Below are 22,465 nucleotides of genomic sequence, written 5' to 3'. Positions count from 1 at the left end.
GCCTCAAGAGCCAAGTGTACCAAGATGTGCGCTAATTGATCATTTTAGAGAAAATGACCTGAAATAAATCATGAAACGCGATTCGTAAACATTAAGCCATGATACATGATTCCCAGTCTCACACATTTGTTGCGTTTTGCTGAGCAAATCCTAAACATCGTAAACTTTATTTGTACGTTTTATCTTCAATTTTGGAGAGATTTCGAGGTGACTGCAAATAAGGAAGATAGTAACCGGTTTAGAAATAGTCTTCCCACTTTATTGATCGGTACTGATTTATAGGTTTTCGTCGGCCCACGAAGGATTTGTGACTGGATGGACAGATGGATGAATGCATAGATAAAATAAATTCGTACTGCACAGGTTACGTGTACAAATCATGCTCAAGTGTGGTCAACAGTGTGCCTTCGCGCTGCGTTAGAAAAGCGCTCTAGCGTTAGGTTTTCTCCCACTTCCTGCAGATGTTAACATGTGGACCTAAGAAACCATCGGCTTTCTTTTTTTAACTTGAGCATGCAAGCTAACCATAAAATACAGTGCGACCCGAAATCACATTTCCAACAATCACCTATCCCAGTTTTAAGGAAAAAAAACCGGTCTTGGCAAAGGTAGTATACACGGTGAGATAAAACACGGGCCTCTCGCTTTCCTTAACATTTCCTTAATGTTCTCTAATTCCGCTGGACTGCTGCCCACAACCTCAGATGCATCTGAAACCAGACAGCTACTTCTCTGTATTCTTGTTGCGAGCGCGCTATATAAAGGTAATTCGATACTGTCTTTGTTTTCACTCTGAAGTTAAAGCAGGCGGCGAGCGTGAAATAAACAAATTGGTATGTGCCAAACAAAAGAAACTTGTTAGCAAAGAAGCGAAGCAAACGCAAACACAAAAGTCATAAACTTAAAAAAATAAGACATATCTCTTGCTTTTATGACTTACATAGTGTTTGTTTGGATTTCTCCTCTTTTGAACATCTTGGACTGTTACTTCTTGTACGACCCGCCTTGGCATGGTTTAATCCTTCTCAATCTCACTGAAAATAACAGTCCAGTTTTGCAAAGATCAGACGCGGCTGCAAAAGTTTCCACATCCAATCTGTGTCATCCACGTTGGTCCGATCTGTGTTGGTACGTGGAAAAGACTTGCGGTAAATTCAATTTACATATATGAACCTCTGCCCTGCTACACATTCAGTCCGTTCTTTCTCTTTTCGCTCTTTCCTCGCTGTGGTCTTGCAGTATGTTGGTCGGCCTGCCCTGAACCGAACTCCCAGCCTATCCCAGCTCACCGACTCCAATTTGATTACAGAATGACTTTCGCAGACCAACCCTGCAAGCTCTTAAAGGAAAAGTACGGCAGCGGACCAGACTGAAATACTTAAAGTTTGCGAGCTCTCACAAAAAGGCAGTGGCCCCGACACCTGTGCATGAGCTGAGGTACCGTAAATCGGAGCACAGCTGTGTTAGAACCTCCTATTTCGTGTAAAAAGTGCAGTTTGTTTATTTCACACACTGTTCGTGTATAGCTGATGTGTACCACTTTCAGCCATGTGGTGGCGCAGGAGACAGCACCCGCGGCAGCGGTTGCATGCCATTGTAGAAAAAGTCCGTCGGAGATCTGTAATACCAAGGGGTATTAGCTGATTACATTTTAACATAAAGTGAGGGTTTGCGAATCACCTGACGCATGTTGAAGCGATAGATTATCCAACAAAACCATTTGGTTAGATTATAGTACATTACAGGGAAAGTAAGGAGAGGCATTGTACATGTAAAAAATGAGTAAGCAATTTCAACGAAAAGATAACATTAACATTGATCAAAAAGCAGATATTGGTGGAGCATCCCAACTGACAAATAAGCAAAGCAACTAAATAAAAAACGGCCTGGAGGGAGCCTATTTCGTAAAATGTGATTTTCGACCAAGTGCAGGAGCAGCCCATAATTTGCAAATGAAAACTGCACGATGACTGGGTCAAACAGTGTTAGAACTGAGACTGCACGTACGTGCATAACTATCTCAACGATTTGATAAAGAATCATATAACACACAACCTTATGTTGAAAATGGAGCGATATTTGAGGGGAGGTCTAACGCTGGGCTGAAGCTCAGTAAGATAGTGATGCATGATATATGAAGCAGGATATCAGCATCTGTGAAATATCGGCAATGGGAGATCTTGAGTGAAGTATGAGAACTTCAGGTGACATGCGTAAATCTCCTGGGCTCCAAAGAACCTCAACACATATATATTAGTATAAGGCTTTTGACCAAAATGTACTTGGTAGGACTGGAGGAGTGGAAGAAAGGCGTGTGTGCGTATGCTTTTTAGATTTGGAAAGCCTGAGTAATCCATCCTTTTCTACTGTAGGTACATAATGTTACAGTTGATTTCGAGGAATTCCAGTCTGTTCAAAATTTATTACGGCCTTGACGTCGAAAAATATTTCTCCCCACTCATTCTCTAATGAAACCTACAGCCCCTTCATTTGTCAAAGCTCTGCATGCAATGGGGGATTTACTCATCACGGCAACCTGTAATCAAGCCAATGCCAAAAGAGAGGCTTCCATTGGCTCATATTAGTGAGTGAGCGCTGAAGACCGCATGCTGTGTACAGTTATGGTGTGTCTGTAGAATCGCTTTATCGTAACGATTCATAGGAGTGAATTTACATCAGCTAACCATAGGCACCTAGTTAAAATATGCGCCTTGTCGCCGTCGAAGGAAACAAAAAACGAGTAAGTTTGCTTACAACTAGCTCCCTCCGATACTGAGGCTTGAAGTGTCACGCCTGTTTGTATAGCTAGTTATACGTACATTCTATTGTACTTTTACTAAATCCAGCGCGTAAATCTCGTTAGCTGTCTTGTTGTCTTATCCGTGGTGCCTTGTTAACTACATTTTGGAATTCGGTGAACACTGAAATTTCGGCTTGGTACGGCATAGCTAGCTTGTCAGCTAATGTTATGTTGTCGAGCTTTCTCAGTGGCCATTTGCTTATTTTGCAGCTGTGTACCTATATGGCTAACATTCTTATTGATCCTTTCCCCCATTTGTATTAGAACTGGAGTAAAACAGCTAGCTAGCTAACTATTTGGTATGATTTGCAAAGTATTGGCAGCTAGCAAGCTATGGTGAGAGAAGGGAAGGCATGAATTAGGTAGCTAACGTGAGCTGCTTAGCAAGCTGTATGGAGATGTTTACGACAGCCTATATTCAGTGTTGACCATGTCGTTCGCTAACCAGCTAGCTAGCTAGGGTTGCTAAGTATAACTAACTAACAAGATACTTTGTCGTACTGCGGAAAGTAGCTAGCTAGCCTCGTCCTTCTGTACTTCGCACCGTGAAATGTGGGTTACAGCGTTACAGATGATCACCTTGTTTTGTGCAATATTGCAGCCTAGTTTATTCCAGGGCCATATGTCTCGGTTAACCATGCTGAAAAAAATTCACCCACTTAACATTCCTGATCCTGTGTGGACAGTAGCTCATGCAGATGGTAACGTAACGTCAGTCGGGTTGATCTGTGTCTCCTACGTCATGTGTGATACACTAGAAGGGTGACATTAACCGCGACAGATGGGTGCCTGTGGTAACTGGGTTCTGAGTACCATTCCATGTAGCTAACTGATCATGAGAAAAAAAAAAAAACCCAAACTGACGCAGGTGACAATTTGACACCTGCAGGATTTACAAGTTCAGGCAAGTCTGTAAATAGATTTGAAGACGTTTCAGAGCTGAGGCCATCGTGCGTAATTTGCAGCCTGTTGCAATGTCCAGTGTCGTTTTGAAGCTCCAGTTTATGGCAAGTACACCCATACTATAGACATGAGATGAGGACGTCAGTCTAAGAAGCAGTATTCTCTCTGGTGTTAGGAAAACTCTTAGTGGTTCTTGTCAAATGACAGGTGACTGTTGGGGGACTACATAGTTGCTGTAAACATGCAGACTTGCTGCAAAATATGACAAAATTAGTAAACTACTAAAACGTGGTGTAGAAAATCACCATTAAAGGGGTAAACAAACAAAGCTGCAGACATGTGTGTGGAATGGTGTTCTCATATTGGAATTGTGTGAGCAGAGTTGTATTGAAAGAAGTTTTTGAAAACATGAAATGGCTTTATTTCCTCCCTGATATTGCAAATTTCCACAGCCTCCTCCACCAGTTGTGTCAGTGTGGTGTACTGGGGCGGGGGGAAACACTTTGTTAGTGGAGGTTGGTTAAAGTTGAAATATTTACTCAGTATATAGGTGTAAATTCTAATAAAAGCAGACTACAAACAAGCACACATGTTCGTGCATACGTTTGATGCATGCAGAACTGTAATTGTGTGGGTGCAGAGATTTCATGGACATGGTATAAAGGCATTTCCGGGGCTTTTTTTTTCAGAGGAAAGTCTGGTGACTAACTCCACGGCATGAGGATTCGAGAGCTGACATAAAACTGCTGGGTGGGACCGGCTTTAAGCCAGCATGTTTCCTCTATTCGTTTTGCGTGCCGCAAGGGCCTACCTCACAGTGTCTACTGTGTGCTTTTGTACTGCGGTCAGAGGGAAGACTCTAAGCAATGGGGGTATGCAGCTTTGACCTTAAACGACTGGGTTCACATGCCTTTATGCTTTAGTAATGGTTTCCGACAGTTTTAGATTTGGTGACACCATGCCATTTTGTTGCTTGCGCTGTTGTGTCCTGCCTTGATTCTGCCCAGAAGGTTTTCAGCACTCATCACTGGGGGAATCAATGAATTGATAAAATCAGACATACTCCCTTTAAATCAATGGCAATAATCAGCGGAAAAGATTGTGAGCATGGTTAATATCATATTCAGCTTTCCAAATAGTACGTGCATTAACATACACCCCAAAATATCATTAATGTAACTAAAATTACAACATGAGAAATGAGTATTAAAGAAATACATATGCAGTGATTTTTTTTTTGTTCGTTTGATATGGTAGTATTATATATCACACTTACTTTTTTATTTAGCAGTTGAAAAGATGCAGTCTTGAAAATAATGTAGAAAATGACAAAAAGAAGTAAAATTCTGCCTGTCTGAAAACACAGGCTTGAGGTGCCACTTGCTATACACAGAGGTGAATATTTCACTGTTTTAAACCGCAAGGACAACACTAATACAATCCCCTGTATACTGTATATGAATATCAATCTGCTTTCTTGATTAATGTGATCTGTATATTTCAAGTGGTATACAATAGCAAGGCCCACAAATTTGGCGTAATCTGCTATGACTTGCATTAGGTTGCATTAAATCTGTTCAATGACCTAGCGGACAGCATTCATTCTAGATCTTTCTGACTCTGTCCTTTCATTGCAAGCGATAAGCTAGAGGCACAGGATGTTGTGATCATGGGGTCATCCTCACAGGGCGGTAAGACGTAGTAGCTAATAGTGTGCCAAAGCAAAGGACAGCTGGAGTTCACATGTAGTGACGAACGAGGGAGGCCAGGTAAGCGTCTTAGGGAGCATTAACACACGCTCTCTCCGCTGATGTCATCACTTGTCTGTTCAATATCCTGGGGATGAATGACAACGGCTCCTTGTGGCTTAGCAGCAGGACACAGGCTGTGCTTGTGTCAATAGCCAGGTCAAGGCGTGAATGTCTGCAGTGCGTGTCCTCTCGGATTACTTTGGGATACACAAATGCTAGAGGGTGAAGCTTCGTCTGTTGACCGCAGTCATTTTGATTCCGAAGTAATGTTAATGGGATTCGGTCCTGCAAATGGATGAGGAGAGCCTGGAAAACGAGCGCAGCCGCTGAGAAAGAGAGGGAGTTGGACGTGTGATATTTCAGGGGGTGCGAGATGCCATTTGCACACAATCGTTGACCCCCCCCCCCTTCCTCCTTGTTCCACTGGCAGAATGAAGCGAAGAAGAACAGCCGCCACACCAGACACCCCCTCTTCAGAGGGCGGTGGTACCAAACGTAAGAGCAAAGCTTCTGGACTCCCCCAAGAAGCCTCCCATTGGCGGGGCACCGCGGAGGACTGGGGGAACCTGCCGCACCTGGTGGTGCTGCACATCTTCCAGCACCTGTCCCTGGTGGACCGGGCCCGGGCCTCCTCTGTGTGCCGATGCTGGAACGAGGTTTTCCACATCCCCGACCTGTGGCGCAAGTTCGAGTTCGAGCTCAACCAGCCAGCCACCTCCTACCTGAAGTCCACCCACCCGGACCTCATCCAGCAGATCATCAAGAGGCACGCACAGCACCTGCAGTACGTCAGCTTCAAGGTAAGGATGTCCACAGCTGTTTTCCCCTTTCCACTGTGGATGCAATTCAGCTGAGTCTGCTTGCTATTAAGGCTTGACCTGATTATTATGCTAGAGGGGTACTGTCACTGAAAGTTGAAACATTTAAAGTTTTTCCATTACACATATGAAAAAAAGCAAGGAAGCGTTTTCACAGTGGCAAAATTCAGCGTTTCCTCACACATTTGCTTCATCCTCTGATATCGGCTTGTGATGTTCCCACTCTCTGATGCAGGAGTGAGGAATGGCTGATGGATTTGTATCTCTCTGTGACGCTATGAAGTCAGCTATTTTTGGTTTGTAAATGGGAGTTCAAAATATATGCAGGTTGCCATTCTGAACCATGTAAGCCATTTCCCTTTTAACTGAAACGGTGATATTTTTAGGTTTTATTTAAAATTTAGGGTGCAGAATCTTAGGTTGGTCCTGCCTCCCTCCAGATCCCAGCGTGCACTGTGAAGCTAGACATGTCCTTTCATAAAGGTTGTGCACTTCCAAAATTCAGATTCAGATTCCACACTGTAAGACAAACCAGCTCGGCGTGTGAAGGATTGACTGTATCTAAAGCTAAGATAAAGGATATGGGCTGTATTTATGCTCTAACTGAGCAAGAATGTTTTTTTTTTAATGCGTAACAACAGTGCAATTTTTCCAGTGAACTTGCTACAATCCACAGAGAGAAATTAAAGCAGAGAAATGATGCCCTGAAGTAGGTTGCAAAATAATTGCTTGTTGTTTCACGTAATTAAAACACACAGAGCTGCTAATGTAAAATAGACTGCTATCGTATAGTTAAGGATCAACAGAGGTTGCATTTTAAAATGGCTGTATTTTGTCATTTTCCCTTACTGTCCCACGTGAAGGATATGTATTTATTCCTCGTTTGTTATAATGCTGTTTTTGTGACATCATCATTAATCCCTTATGATAAACGCAAGAATACCTGGGTGTATTGAGAAATGAGAGCACCACCACACGGTATTCTGCATCATGGAATCGTCTACATTATTGAATGGATTTCAGTGAATGGAAATCTGTTGAACGGTATTGAAGGTTGCACTGTACAGTAGAAAGGGAGTGTTCTTGTTCTTTCCAGCCAACACTGGTTAGCATACTAAGAGATAACCAAAAGTGGGGACATGGGTTCTTGCTCCTTGCAGGTGGACAGTTGTACCGAATCCGCGGAGGCGGCATGCAACATCCTGTCCCAGCTGGTTAACTGCACCATCAAGACCCTGGGTCTCATCTCTACAGCCAGACCCAGCTTTATGAACGTGTCACAGGTAGGACTCCATGTCCACCCCATGCAATATATTGTAGTGTATGTAATTTACTGCTCTTAGTTTTCCAGGCTGTCTAGTTTCAGAATGACACAAGTTGGCTTGCAGTAAAGCTTGAATGGTGTACTCCCACTCAGTGGTCTGGGAGTGTTGTTAGCCTGTTCTGACACTGTTGCTCATTTAACTTGGACGTGCTGGAAGTCACTCTGGATAAGAGCCTCTGCTAAATGAATGTAATATAATATAATGTATGCAAATGTCGGTTTCAGATCACTACTCGAGGCATCTGTATCTGATAGTTTTGCCGTATGAAATTGTTTGTGGATTTGAAATGGCGTGTCATGAATATCGTTTTGGCTGTGCCCCCCTGTAGTCGCACTTCGTGTCGGCGTTGACAGTGGTGTTCGTGAACTCCAAGTCGCTGTCGTCAATAAAGATTGACGACACGCCGGTGGACGACCCGTCACTGAAGGTCCTGGTGGCCAACAACAGCGACACCCTCAAGCTGCTGAAGATGAGCAGCTGCCCCCACGTGTCTCCAGCAGGTGGGCAGGACGCCGATTTCGCCCCTCAGCAAGGAGCTTTACTCAGATTCCTCATGGGAAAACCCAGCTGTAGAATGGGAAGCACTCAGAGTAATGCGATACTGTAAATTGTCATTGGGTTGGACGAAGACGACCCACTTAAAGCATGTCCAAAATTCACTCATCTCAGATTAGGGGAGGACAGATATGCACGCATGATTGATTGATTGAATGCCTCACTGGTTGACCTGATTTACTGTTTAATGCACTGACTTACTGCCTGGTTTCATTTGTGGGGAAGTGGACAGATTAAGAAAAGAATGCTGTTTAAGGCAGGCATGTTAAGTGCCTCTGCCATTATTAACTGTTTTCACTAATTTTGCATGCAAATTTACCTGCAGTCCTAACTGTGAATCAAACGAGAACATCAATAGCGCTCTATGTGAGTGCAAGCCAGTGCGTGATGGAGAGCTCTCCAATGAAACGATAATTGGGTCTTTGGCAGCAGAGGCAATCAGTGATACAGCATGCATAATTTGTGTATTTTTAGCATGGCCAACAGGCACAAATAACTGCAGGGGTCAGAGAGTTAGGTCTTTGTTGGTTTCTTTGCACAATGAAGGACTTAAAATGGCATGCTGAGTCGTGGGTACTCGGGCTGTGGTGGGTGGCAAATTAAACAGGGCCTCTTTCCTGCCAGGAAACCCAGCAGATCAGCAGGCTTGTTCCCTCTCTCTTTGTTGTTCTGCTGTGTCACATTCTGTCTAGACCAATTTGTCTGCAAACTTTCTGGCTGGGCAACGTTGCAGGGCTTTGCTTAGAAAAGTCAGTCTCGGGCTTGTTCTGATCCCACACGTCCCGTGTGTTTTGGTACAAGACAAAAGCAGCAGATCAAACACGGGTGAACATAGTCACACGTGAACAAACTGGGCCAGGGTGTGGTTTGTCCGTGGTGTAGTGTTTCTTTTTGGCTGTGTTAGCTGGAGGGGAATTGTGTCATTTTGTATTGTAAGTAGCTACTCTGATAACGGTGTGTAGCATCTAATACTGAATTGTTTGCCAAGCAGTCAGTTGGGTTCATTTGTATGCTACCCATCACATTTGATGTACTTCAGAGCCCAAAACAGAATGCTGGTTTCATACTGATAAGATGTAGGAGAAAAAGTATAAGTAACTTAATATCACAGGTGATAAAAACAAATGACTAGATGGCACAGAATAGCTGTATCAGTGACAGAAAATGAAATAAAATAAAGCAAATTTATAAAAGTAAACAATGATATAATAAGGAAGATCATGATTTAGGTGTCTTTTCCAGGAGAGGTCCAGTCAGAATGTATAATGTCATCCACAACTGGGAGAAGTTTGCCTCAGTATTTTTTCCTTTCCTGTGCAACGACTTAGACACTTAATATTCACTTGCCACACTCATACTAGGTATTTTCTCCTGAGCCCTTGAACATGTGGTTTTTCTGTGGGAACAATTTTTCCACTGAATGATAGGCTGCAATACGCACCACCTTTTTCACTAGTGAATTTCCACTGTGGCTTCTGAGCTGCAGATTCTGTGTGACACAGGTCACAGCAATACTGTTTTAGAGGTTGTACTCTTCAAACCTCAGAGCAGCTCCCCATCATGAGGTAGGTATTGTGTACAAAGTATAGCTTACCAGTGTGAATTGAAAGATTCTGACAGAAGGATCCCTAAATGATCTTTAGAAATAAGAAATGACAGTTGCACAGATATTCAGTTCAGTTTGAAATTAAGGTTTGATTAAAAATGCTTTCGTGGCAACGTGCTGAATTGGTGGGTTGAGATTGCGTGGAGGTCCAAGTTTGGGTAGTGCTGTCCAGGTTACCTCAGTAGGTGTGTAGAGGTTATTTATCCCAGATTTGTCCGTTCGGAAACGGCTTGGTGCAGGCCCACAGCAGTAGTTTGGAGGGTGTTGCCGAGTGTGCTGTGCGGATGTTCAGTTTCCCGTGTCGCACCTGTCTGCAGGTATCCTGTGTGTGGCGGACCAGTGCCACGGGCTGAGGGAGCTGGCGCTGAACTACCACCTGCTGAGCGACGAGCTGCTGCTGGCGCTGTCCTCCGAGAAGCACGTGCACCTGGAGCACCTGCGCATCGACGTGGTGAGCGAGAACCCGGGCCAGACGCAGTTCCACACCATCAAGAAGAGCAGCTGGGACGCGCTGGTGCGCCACTCGCCCAAGGTCAGCATCGTCATGTACTTCTTCCTCTACGAGGAGGAGTTCGAGCCCTTCTTCCGCTACGAGGTCCCCGTCACGCACGTCTACTTCGGCCGCTCGGTCAGCAAGGAGGTGCTGGGCCGCATCGGGCTCAACTGCCCGCGGCTGGTGGAGCTGGTGGTGTGCGCCAACGGGCTGGAGCCGCTGGACGAGGAGCTGATCCGCATCGCCGCCCGCTGCCAGAGCCTGGCGGCCATCGGGCTGGGCGAGTGCGAGGTCACCTGCTCCGGCTTCGTAGAGTTCGTCAAGATGTGCGGCAGCCGCCTCACCCAGCTCTCCATCATGGAGGAGGTGCTCATCCCGGACAGCCACTACAACCTGGATCAGATCCACAGCGAGGTCTCCAAGCACCTGGGCCGGATGTGGTTCCCCGACATGATGCCCACCTGGTAGACTCCGCCTCCTAAGTAGACCCCTCCCCCCTCTATAAACTCCACCCACTGGAACTCCACAATGGGAGGCTTAGGCATATACTCCAGGGGGAAAAGTAGAAATATAGGGTAAGTTTACCTAAAAAAATACCTCTAAGGACGTTTAGACTCTTCAGTCCCGAGAATGAAACAATTTAGGTGTTTTTTCATCAGCTGAGTCAGTGAAGGCTTAGAGCTGGGGACAGGGTGTGCAGTGAGAGAGTTCTGTAGAGATCTGTAGTTGGCTTTGCTCCCTCTAGTGTGTGCTGTTGTGGGGGGATCTGCCTCCCGTTAGAACACTGGGCTCTTTCAGTGTCAGAGAGGAGCCCTTTGACTGTGGGAGAGCGCTGCTCGTATGGGGGCGTAAGCGGATTTTCACCCGCCCTATGGAAAAAAAGGAATGCAACTGGAGATGAGCAAGTAAAAAATGAAGATGATGGAAAAACCTTCTGAACACAATGCTGCTGTCACAGGGAGTTTTGCGTAGAGTTTTCATCTGTACTTTGTGTCTGTTTTTAATCAGAGCTCAGGTTTTATTTTTTCACAATACGTTTAATCGTTTATTTTTTCTTGACAGACGTTTATGTTTGCTGTTGAATGTTCATCGAATGGTACTGATGAGCTATTTTAATATTTTGGCGTACATTAAGAAAAAAAAGAGCCAGGCCAAATTGTCAAGCCTATTCCTTGCAGTCCATAGCAGCTGATATATATAATGGCCCTGCCATGTGGAATCTCTTTAGCTGTCTACTTTACTTATTTTCTAGGACAGTGTAATTACTTATACTTATCTTTTAGGACAGTACTTCCCCCCCCCGAAAGTGTTACCTTTGTTTTCCTTTGAACAAATTTACCAACATCGCAAACACTGCTGCCAGCACACAGGCCAACACTGATGCAAGTACACAATTAATGTGAAACACATGGACAGACTGAAGACACACTCAGTGAACCTGTGTCTCTGAACATGTATTTCAGGCTATTCAAATAGCCTTTTGTTGAAAAATGATTAACGAGTGCATAAAATGTAAGTAGTTGTATAGTTGGCCACACAATTTGAAGTACATAAATTGTAGTCTTACTTTATAGCACAGAAAGATTATTGGCATCTTCAGTTATATATTACTGTGGGGTTTAGATTAACTGCAAAAACAATAAGGCAAAGATACATTTTCTATTTTGTCTGCACTCTGACTGTCCACCTGCAAAAATATTTCCATGTGTGAAGTGCTCATTTGTAGTATATTATATGATATTTGGATGGAATTCAATGTAAAATGAAAGCAACGGCCATCACAATAAAATCAGTTATAACACAGCTGTTTGGAAGTAGGTCAAAATTTGACAAAATAACTGTTTTATTTGAAAAGCTTACAGCATTTTAAATCATGCAGTAATCAGTCTGGATATAAAACAGTCTAGCATTAAGCAATAATTATGTCTGTGTGCAGTGTTCCTGTGCATTGATCACTGTAAAGTCCTTTTATTTTCCCATCACCTGTTCATTTTAGTATGCTCACAGTACAGCAGCACATAAATAGGATTACTTGGAATACTCTAAGTATGTGTAGTTCTTCCCATAATGCACCACGTTTCTGCTTTTCTTTCATTCAGTCAAGTAGCGTATCTAAATTACAGAGAGGTGTCAGTTTTCAAAGTAACTGTTCTCAGTAGACAAGTTATATTTCACAATGCAGAAACGGCATATTCTCACGTTTGCATTTCTGTATCAAAACTTAAGGATCTGTATCAACATTTTACATTTTTAATTTCATATTTTAATTTCTAGGGCACAGCACATGGCTTTGGCATCCTTCTTTTTTTGGTGTGTCCTGCATGAAAGTGGCTCAGAATTAAGGTGTTGAAAACATAGCCATCACTAGCCAGCCGTCTCAGTACGTATCCACACACCTACCTGGCTCACGTTATGCGTTTGTTTTTTCCATCTAAACAGATATAGTGTAGGTGTGGTGCAGTCATACCTCCCTTATAGGCAATTGCACGTTAGTGGGCTTGTAACCTGCTACGGGCTCTACTTCTTAATTCAAACCCCACTCACAACGTGTCAGACATGTATCACTGTCCCCGTTGAATAGTGGAGTCATGCTTCCGTTATCATTTGCAAAGCGCAGAGATCATAACCTCGCGTTGAGATGGCAACACTAAACCATAAACCATCATAAGAGAAGGTTGCCATGGCTCCTCCATTGTCACTGCTGACACTTGGAATATATTTTCTAAATCTGTGCAGAGGGAGTAAATCCTAGTTTGCTTATTTATAACATACTGTGCTGGTTTGCAGTCAAGATCCTGTGGTTACTCACACAACTTGATGTTTGTCTGTTTATTGTACTATACAGTAATGAGCTGTCTCAATGACGATATTGAACTATTTTACATGGAATTATATTCGCTCACTCAAAGTGAGCCAGTCTGAAAAGGGGATTTATATTTCTCTGTTTAAAAGGGGATTCAATGCCAAATATGTAATATTTCCGTAAGGAGTTTGTTTGCAACATGCGAACAGCAGCTTTTGCCTTTGGTGCAGATTTGTTCAGTACATAAGCTAACTTTTCTTGTGTTGTTCTTTTTAAAGACATAAGCAGGAGTTGCACCTCAATATTTGTGAATTTTCTTGGTTGTGTTTTTTTTTATTTTTTTGAAGGGGGAAGAGAATAAGCCTCCTACTTATGTGGGTCATAAGAGACTAATATAAATCTCATGTACAGAAAGGTAAATCTATTCATTATTTTCCAAGTGTGCTGCAAGATTGAAGGTGGGCCTTGTGATTGACTTAGAAAAAATAAATGAATACATTGAAGTGTTTGGCTTGATCGCCATCCAGGCTCAGTCCATATTATTTCTGGAGGTAGAGTACCTCTTTCTGGTTAGCTCCAAAAAACATGAAAGGAGTGAGGATGATCTCCCAAAGTATCAGCTGAGCAGATCTAAACCTAAGGAAGCCTAAATGAAGCTTGTGTTTGCTATGGGGGAAAGCGGCACTGTATTACATTTCATATTCATTGAAATCACGGAATCTATGGGCTAGGCTGCTTGCATCAGAGAGACTAAAGAGTATTACAATAAGCAATCCCTTCTGCAAAATCATAGCCAACACTGAATATCCAGAAATGTAAAGGTTGTGTGCGAGTCCATAGAGAGATGACACGGCTTTAAAAAAAAAAAAAAAGAGCAATAAAGGAAATAGAATAAAGTGAAATGTCCCTTGTCTGTGTTTTATTTTACTTGTCGCAATTTGATAAAATTTCTGTTAATAGAGATCAGAATGACTCTGGGCTCGGTCACAGCTCAAGAAAATAAAGACAAAGGAAATTTTACTTGGAGTGAGTCCTTTTCTGTTTTTTTTAAACCTTAGAATAATGTGTGTCAATTAAGTCTGCTTTAGCAGAGCTATGGTGTCAGGTAATGTGGATGATGAGCTACAGGCAAATAATCAAATCAAAGATGACTGACCTTAAAAATGAATCATTTCATAAATATCTGAAACTTTTGTCTTGACAATTTTCCGTTCAGATTTCAAAGTCAATGAGAAAATATTTCTTTAAATATATTGTGTGTATGCTATTGTGATATCACAAATCTCATTTTGAGATTGTGTTCTACAAATAAAATTGAAATGCAGCCTGCAAATATGTGGTTGTGATGGATCCCTAAATTATTATTTTTGGTGTTTTAGTTGAAGAGGCTGCTCATATCTCACAAATGATATTTATATGGTATGATACACATAGAAACACAGTGAAAGGTGCCCTTGTTATATGTATATTTACTGAGATGGATCTTACTGAGAAGTCTTTAGTGAAATCAATATTATTAAAGTTGTATTGAACACTATTTAATCCTTTGTTTTTTATTGCTTCTGACTGCAGGTATACATTTTGTCTCATATGTCACAAATGTCTACACCCTCACTATGAACTTCACAAACTGTGAAATTTGAAGTACTATTTAAAATTATTTTGGACTATCGATTATTATGTCATTGAATATACATGTCACTTTCAGGTAGGTTACCCTTTTGAAAAATAAAATGTTGAAATGGAAAGGTTTGCAATGTAACAAATATTTCTCCCAAAAATAATCTATATTTGCACAACTGTTTATAGTTTAACTTCACCTTAAGATATATGAGGTACTTGTCCCAAGACTGATAATGTACAGGCAAGGTATTTTTATCTGTGATTTTGTGTATATAAGCATTCAACAGGTTGAACTTATCAGAATCCCTGAATCCAATGGTGTAATGACAGGGAAGAGAATGTATGTTTAATTGACCATGAAGATAATGCTATCTCCCATGTTGTTTTAGCCTTTATTATTTCACATATATTGTTCTCACAATGCAGTTTACATATAAATACTGTTTAATATGTATATAATGTATAATCATAAGTGGATGAGAATCCTGTACCTTTTGGAGAAAAAAGAATTTTAAAATGGATATTCATGAAACAGTATTATGTGAAGTAACTGGCAATAGATGTGCATGCGACATTTTTTCATCAGCTGACATCCTCATGGGAAAACTTGCGTTTGGATATTGCTGTCCTTTAATCTTTGCATCATATGAGGCATTAAGTTCAGTATAAACACTGCATTTACAAAGTGCAAGTACTAATTAACAAAATAAAATGTCACCCTTTAAACACAAGCACAGATTTGTACTATGTATTTGTTAAGGAGACACGCTAAAACAGGGCAGCTTTCATAGCTGATATTTTGCACATTATTCATTTATGCATTTGGATACTTACTGGTGTACTTTAGATGACATTACATTTTTGTCATTTAGCAGACCCTCTCCAGAGCAACTTACATAGGTCACAGTTTCTTTTGACATGTTATCTATTTATACCACTGGATATTTACTGAGACAATTGTGGGTTAAGTACATTCCCCAAGGGTACAGCGGCAGTGCCCCAGTGGAGAACTGAACCAGCAGCCTTTTGGTTAGGCAGCCTGCTCCTTACCATTGTGCTACACTGCCACTACATACAACAGCATTCCAATAGCAATACCTCACCTGGGAATGATACCAACAGCCATGTGGCCACTCACTCAGCTCATTAATCACTCCCTCACACTGCATATACTGTACATCAGATCAGTGCATATTTGATTTTCTTCTGTGACATGTATTTAAAAGAAAATGAGTACTTTGGGCTATTTGCTTTTGTATCTCATCATTGACCTGAGAGATAACCAAACGCTTCAGTAAAGAAATGACACTGATTAATGGACTTCGCAAAAGCTTCTGAATGCTTACATACCGGTGTCCTGATCCAACAAAAGTAGCTCGGCCTCCTTTAGATTTCTCTCCAGTAGCGCCACCCTGTGGTGCATCACTATGCTTACAAATATTGTGATAAGGTGCCCTCCGGTGGTTGACACACGTATTACACCTTGGACTAGATCTACTACTTTCAGTTTGAAACCGTAACAGCATACTGAAGACTTTCATAGACTGTTGAATTACTGTAAAGCAAATTGTAGACAGCACAGATAATAACCTTAAATCACTGCGCAAAAATGGCAGAATGTTGTATGGATTTTTAGGGATACAGGAGTGTTAGATTCAAAACATTCCGATATTCCTGTTATTAACAGCATCACCCCTGACATTCTGCATAATGTTTTCAAGGTAACGAAATGTCAGTAGCAATTATGTTTTGATCTGGAGGGTGCCCATGTGGAACTGTATTGAAAACAAACAAACAAAGGTACAAAAAGAGTTTGTTGAACTTATTCTTGGATATGAATTCATGGTTGTGAAATGAATGTTATATTTTTTGTGATGAAATGAGGATGTTGACAGACCTTATGATCATCCTGTATAAAGGGCAAGTACCACAGATGTGTAAGAAGTATGTTTCTCATTTAAAAGAACTACTGGGGTGTTAGAAGTCTATTTAGGCATACAAGGTGTTACACAGAGATGATAGGTTAATATTTATGAGTACAGTGATGTTAGAATATTGTTTAGGTGTACACAGACATTAGAAAAATGTTTATGGATATAGGCGTTGGAGGGTTGAATGGTTACAGGGTTGTGGATAAGTATTCAGGTATTTTGGGGTGTAACATGAAGGGTGGCACGTCCTCAGATGAAGGTCGAGGGGTCGGAGCGGTCACACATCTGCAGCTCCAGGTGGGAGGTGATGCCGGAGAACCTCTCCTGAAGAGGGAGTAGGTACCCCAGCGCCTCCCCCCGCGAGATCCCTCCCAGGTAGCGGTAGGGCCGCATGTTGAAGATCTTCACGCAGTACTCTAACACGGGCATGAGCACAAACAGGTACATGCACCCCATTCCCTGCCGCGATTGCATCAAAGCACCACTCAGCAATGCTGAAGGAGCTGCACCTGGAAACAGCATTTAGCGCATCTCCCGCCTGCAGCAATAACATCACACACCATCCATGCTGTATATTATTATTGATTTATCTCACGCACCTGGGATGGCTTACATTTTACGCCGATCAATTTACACAGTCGGATATTTACTAAGGCGATTCCGGTCAAGTCCCCTGCTCCGTGGAACAACAGTAGTGCCCCACCTGGGAATCAAACATAAAACCCCCTGGCTGCAAGCCCAGTTTTTAACCACTACACCACCTTTCTGTGGATTTATTTTTTTCATTAACATCTGGAATGCATTGTGGATTTGCCATATATCCTGTTGTGCATTCTCAAATGAGAAGGTAAAAAGCTTAATGAAGAGAACAGCCCATTCAACCCAACAACACTTATTATATATATGTGTGTGTGTGTGTATATATATAGATACCAATCATGCGTATCATATATCACATATCATATTGCCTACAGTAATGTGGAATCAATCCAACACAGTGTTAAGCCTGGTCTTGAACACTTTAAGGGTGCCTGTGTCCAGATGTTCAGATGTATTTTCAGTTTTGTTGTCCTTTTTTTTAAATAAACTTCCAAAACAACAAACATATTTCTGTAAGCGGTGCCTTGTTTTCATCTTCAGACCTCCATATATAAATCAGAAGGTTATTTATTCTTATAGTTGTTAGTCTGATGGTCACAGAGACCTTGAACATGTTGACGACTCTCTCCCTCCCTAATTACCATTAGAGGTACAGTAAAGCTGTTTACCCAGTGGTGGCCTCGTTTGTGCACCAGCAATTCCAGAGACTAACGAAGACAAGAGGACACGTCCTTAATGGCAATCATTACTGACAGACGTTTATTCGTTCCTCCGCCTTTGATGAGATTTCATCAGGAAGCCATCAGGGTCCCAGTGTCACAGGCAAAAGAGAGTTCAGTGAAATCTCCACATCCCTAGTTATCTCCGTAAATCCTTCTAAAGCCTGCCCCCTCCCTGCCTCAGCTGGTGTCATTAGCCTTGCAGTAGCCTCTTGCAACATGCTTCATGCCATTGCTTGCCGCAGCAAGGAGCTGTGCTCTCTGATTTGACTTTGTGGCTGTAGCGGTACCCAATTTTGACATTTTGTGTTATTTTTGTGTTTATTTTTGGGTTATTTTGTGGCACAGGGTGTATTTGTGCACAATGATTCATAATGCTGTGGTATGTTGTCCTTGGTTTTGAGTAATGAATTTCAGCCACATTTACATTTCAGTTGCTAAACTCCACTAAGTGAAGTGGATCCGTTGAGAAACTGAGGCGCTAGCTTAAATTTGGTGTTCCAAGTTAAGGACAAAGCACTACATCATTTAGATTGAATGGCTCCCCTTGAGAGACTTTTGTTGGAGACCTGGGTTTGGTGAATGTCATTAAATTTTAACAGCTCAAGTCTCAGAAAGGTTAAGTGTGACAGAGTGCATACTGTACCTGAATTGGAGAGCTTAACTCCATCGTACTGGACCCCCCCGTCGTCCCCCACCCGGCTAGCTGGTCCCCCCAAAATCCCTGAAAAGGGGGCGTTGACGAAAGAGTAATCGTCACACACCACGTCCACTGCCTTGTGGATTTTACCTCCCCTGAGAGAGAAAGAGAGACAGAAAGGGAAAGAAAAGGAAAGACAGAGAGACAGAGAGAAGCTCAGAGCCTCACTCCACTCCAGACGGCCCATACGGTGCACGTGTACACAGCACACGTGATGACATGCATTGCTCCACCGGGGGAAAGTTTAAACATCTGCTTTGCATTGCCTCTGACTGCAGTGAAAACACAGCATGACCAAGGGCACCCCGTGAACTGGACAAACCCCTTTTCCACGATGACCCCCCGCCCCCCCCCATTTATATTCAGCGCTTTTGCTTTGTCCTCCCTCGTATTCCTCCACTGTATGACCGAGGGCACCCCGTGAACTGAATGAACCCCTTTTTGTATAACGAACTCTCTTCCTCCCCAGTGCTTTTCCTTTCCCCTCCCTCAGGTCTGTCTGGGAATGGTGCGTGATTCAGTGCTTCGCATGGTGACACTAAAGGTTCATGCAGCCTCAATTTTTTTTAGAATAAAATGCTTGCTGAGTGTACTGTAAAAGATTATGGCGCATGTGTGGATTCGTGGACAGGACACGGGGAAAAGTGTATTATACTGGGCAGAGTAATATCAGTGTAATCAGAAGGCTGTTGGTTTGTGTCCCAGGTGCGACACTGCTGTTCTACCTACCCTGGAGCCACATTCTTAACCTGCATTCCTTCAGTAAATATCCAGCTAAATTACATTACATTGTGTTTGCTCAGCAGATGCTCTTAACCAGAGCAACATACATAGGTTACAAATTTTACCTGTTATCCATTTATGCAGCTAGATACTCTGACAATTCAGGCTGAATGCTGTACCTTGCCCAAGGTCACAACAGCAGTGGCCAACCTGGGAGCTGAACTAACAAACTTTAGGTTTTACGGTGTGCTCCTTACCACTACACCACACTAAAGAAATGGCTGATATGAAGAATGTGAATTATCCTGCCTGTTGTGGACTGAATAGCAGGCCATTCATACAGACAAGCATACTAAACCTCATTGTCTATGGAGAGCTGGCAGCAGCAGAGGACTGTGGACGCAGAACTTGCACAAGGATACCTTTTAGAGTTGAAGGCCCCACAGCCGAACTTGTCACAGCCCCTTATTCTGTTCTGATGGTGGCCAGAACACAGGGCATCCCATGCACCTGAGCCTGGGGACACAGCATAGAGACACCAGCTACGTGGTGAGCAAGATTACAGACCGAAACAACGGTTTCTGTACACTTACTCTGTACAGAAAGCTGCATTCTGGACACTCTAAGATGACCTATGCCTAAGAACTGTAATCTGGTAACAGTTACGCACGACTGAACATCTGTACAGAAAGCAGCAATATGGACAATCTAAGATGACCTATGCCTAAGAACTACAATCTGGTAGTAGTTGTGTACGGCTTAACATGTAATAACCACAGTGAGGATCACCTGACATGCAGCACTCGCGGGTCCCGGATCCTGTGCACCTGTCCTTCAGGTACCTGCCCTGGCAGATGTACGTCTTGCGCTGGCAGATTCCGCCCACGCTGGTGCAGGTGGCGTCGTTGCTCGGCCCTCTGCCCACTTTGACACCTCCAGCCTCGGTGCCGTTTCTGTGAGCTGTCCCCTCTTTGGCTCTCTTGTTGGGCCCCACCTCTTTCCCCGTTTGGCTTGCCTTCACCCGTTTGGCCTTCCTCTTTTCACCCTCGAGACCGAGGCCTGGCAAGAGCACTTTGACGCAATGAGAGGGAGAAGACACGCAGTCAAGACCCTCCACCACAGTTGCGGTCCCACTTAAACAACACGCATGGATCTTTGCCAAGTCAAATGGTGCGAAAGATGAAAGCTGGACTGCGATCACCGTTACCCCACTCATTTGTGCCTGCTCATGTGGGGCGGAGCGCGTGTGGCAGATTTCGGGGAGAGGGGAGTAATGACTCTTGGTCTATAACCGTCTCATTGCCCGGCCTCTCCTCACTCCATTGAATTACCCTTGCTGACAGGTAATGAATTTCAATCACTTTCCCTGGCAGCTGAACACAGGGGCTGGTGACTGTAATTGAAGTGAGCTGTTTATCACCGCAGAGTAATTGTGTCTCGTGGCCGGCACACCTCTCTGGCACGTGTGATACCATGGTAACCCTAAAGGCAAAGTGGCCTGTTTTTTGATCGATTGCACCTCTGGGGTTTACCCTGGCATGCCTAATCTGAACAAATGCGATAGACACAATGGCAGAGGCCCCTGATCTGATACTTGCCTTTTCTGACAGTTGATTGCTCGAAATAGCCATGTGGTCACATGATAGCAGGATTTCCACACAATGCATTTTAACAAATGGGTTTTACAGACAAAAGGACCTTATTGCTGACTTGACACTGGTATTATAGAAAAGCGGTATGCTGTGAAGGTTATGCAGCCAGCCCTGAAACCAGAAGGTTGTATGATTGAATCTGGGGGGGGGGGGGGGGGGGGGTGTTCCTGCAGCACTGTTGAGCAGCATACTTTCCTTGACTTTCTTGAATAAATATCCAGTAAAAAAATGAAGCTTGCATAAGCATATCTGTTAAGCAGTGTAGAGCCGCGTATCTGCTAAGCAGTGCTCTTCCAAGCACTAGATCTAGGTCACAAGTAATTAATTGAATGTTGCATCCAGAGGTACACAAACTCTGTTCCTGGAGGGCTGGTGTGTATGCTGGTTTTTATTTCAGCCAACTGCTCTGGCGTAATTTGCCAATTAGCTGAATATACCTACACTGGTTCATTCCTGTATCAGACACGAAACACTTCAGCTTTCATCTGTCATGCATGATTTAATCAAACCTGTCAGATCACATAAATGTCTGGGCTAGCAAGCCAGTTAAGAGCAGAAACTAGAAGAAACAGAAGGGCCTTCCTTACAAACCCCTGAAACATTCAATCATGCTTAACACATTGATAATTCCACCAACAAGCTTGACCCCCATGGAATGCATTAAGTGTCCTGTAAATATGTTTTTCATCTTACAAAATTGCTTATTTGGACAGCTGGTTCTCTACTGCTGTTGAAAATTAGCTACGAAACATGCTATATAGAAAAAAGTTGTGAAATATCATAAAAATGGTAAAAGTCATAACACGTTGGGGGTCCATGATTCAAATTAAATGCCAAAATTTGCAGTGTACTTACAGCATGCGAGGACAATACAAGTAAAGAAGGTCTTCAACAGCATTCTGACAGTTTGGAATGAAAAATGCCCTGAAACAGTGAAGAAAAATAACCAAGCAACCAAGTGTCCCAGACTGAACCTTGATGCATTTTTTTCTAAAGTCCTTTTTCTAAACTTTCCTCTCCAGAGGGGGAAAAAATCCATCAATCTGACACTTTTAACAAAAAAATCAATTAGCCGAGTAATTAATTTATATTTTAATTAGTGTTGCCAATACATGAATTTCATTATTTGCAAAGCCATTGTCAGTTTTGCTTACCAGAGCGGCGGAGCCGTGGGTCTGTGCTGAGAGCAACACAAAGAGAATACTGTTTTGATCCGGGTCAGCCCATTCTTGAATAAGGTTCACTTCTGACCACGGGATACTCGTTCTGAGTCAATATTGATACTGGCATTTAACGACGCCTCACTGAGGCCCTTTGGAAGGGCTCCTGTTGAAAATACCAGTTTTTCTACAAAATAAGGGTAATCTGGAGCTCCTGCGCATGATGCACACTGTAAAAATGCTGCAAAAAATCCTCCTCTGTCATTGCTCAACAGCTGCACTTTTCTAGGAAAACATTCATAT

The 22,465-nt window shown here is 42.8% G+C and overlaps 3 protein-coding genes across 4 annotated transcripts in view; 1 reads left to right on the top strand and 2 right to left on the bottom strand.

Annotated features, from left to right (window-relative positions):
* sh3pxd2b (SH3 and PX domains 2B) overlaps nucleotides 1-1,368 on the bottom strand; it is a 44,938-nt gene extending 43,570 nt beyond the window's left edge. For both annotated transcript variants that reach the window (XM_036523525.1, XM_036523526.1), the window contains exon 1: nucleotides 941-1,368. In XM_036523525.1, coding sequence (XP_036379418.1) covers nucleotides 941-1,012 — 72 coding nt within the window. In that variant the 5' untranslated portion in view covers nucleotides 1,013-1,368. The remainder of the gene's footprint in view (nucleotides 1-940) is intronic.
* Nucleotides 1,369-2,590: 1,222 nt separating this feature from the next.
* Nucleotides 2,591-10,865, top strand: fbxl3l (F-box and leucine-rich repeat protein 3, like). The gene is made up of 5 exons (XM_036524425.1): nucleotides 2,591-2,740; nucleotides 5,885-6,254; nucleotides 7,433-7,555; nucleotides 7,926-8,097; nucleotides 10,076-10,865. Exons 2-5 carry the CDS (start codon nucleotides 5,886-5,888, stop codon nucleotides 10,717-10,719), a joined length of 1,308 nt encoding a protein of 435 aa, XP_036380318.1. The 5' UTR covers nucleotides 2,591-2,740; nucleotide 5,885; the 3' UTR covers nucleotides 10,720-10,865.
* A 5,790-nt stretch (nucleotides 10,866-16,655) lies between these two features.
* Nucleotides 16,656-22,212, bottom strand: LOC118773954 (myeloid protein 1-like). Its single transcript, XM_036523008.1, has 6 exons — nucleotides 22,157-22,212; nucleotides 21,858-21,926; nucleotides 20,140-20,421; nucleotides 19,773-19,866; nucleotides 18,574-18,722; nucleotides 16,656-17,024 (listed from the first exon to the last, which is right to left on the bottom strand). Exons 2-6 carry the CDS (start codon nucleotides 21,898-21,900, stop codon nucleotides 16,858-16,860), a joined length of 735 nt encoding a protein of 244 aa, XP_036378901.1. The 5' UTR covers nucleotides 21,901-21,926; nucleotides 22,157-22,212; the 3' UTR covers nucleotides 16,656-16,857.
* Nucleotides 22,213-22,465: the final 253 nt, after the last annotated feature.

Source organism: Megalops cyprinoides, chromosome 3 (assembly GCF_013368585.1).
Source record: "Megalops cyprinoides isolate fMegCyp1 chromosome 3, fMegCyp1.pri, whole genome shotgun sequence".
NCBI lineage: Eukaryota > Metazoa > Chordata > Actinopteri > Elopiformes > Megalopidae > Megalops > Megalops cyprinoides.
This window is presented reverse-complemented; position numbering and strand designations above follow the sequence as displayed.

Coding starts and splice junctions, on each gene's coding strand:
- LOC118773954 (XM_036523008.1), bottom strand. CDS start 21,900: ATGCTGTTGAAGACCTTCTTTACTTGTATTGTCCTCGCATGCT. Junction 19,867..20,139: donor CCGCGAGTGCTGCATGTCAG/GTGATCCTCACT, acceptor CTGTGTCCCCAG/GCTCAGGTGCATGGGATGCC. Junction 17,025..18,573: donor AGTTAAGCTCTCCAATTCAG/GTACAGTATGCA, acceptor TGCCCGTGTTAG/AGTACTGCGTGAAGATCTTC.
- fbxl3l (XM_036524425.1), top strand. CDS start 5,886: ATGAAGCGAAGAAGAACAGCCGCCACACCAGACACCCCCTCTTCAGAG. Junction 6,255..7,432: donor TGCAGTACGTCAGCTTCAAG/GTAAGGATGTCC, acceptor TGCTCCTTGCAG/GTGGACAGTTGTACCGAATC. Junction 7,556..7,925: donor GCTTTATGAACGTGTCACAG/GTAGGACTCCAT, acceptor GCCCCCCTGTAG/TCGCACTTCGTGTCGGCGTT.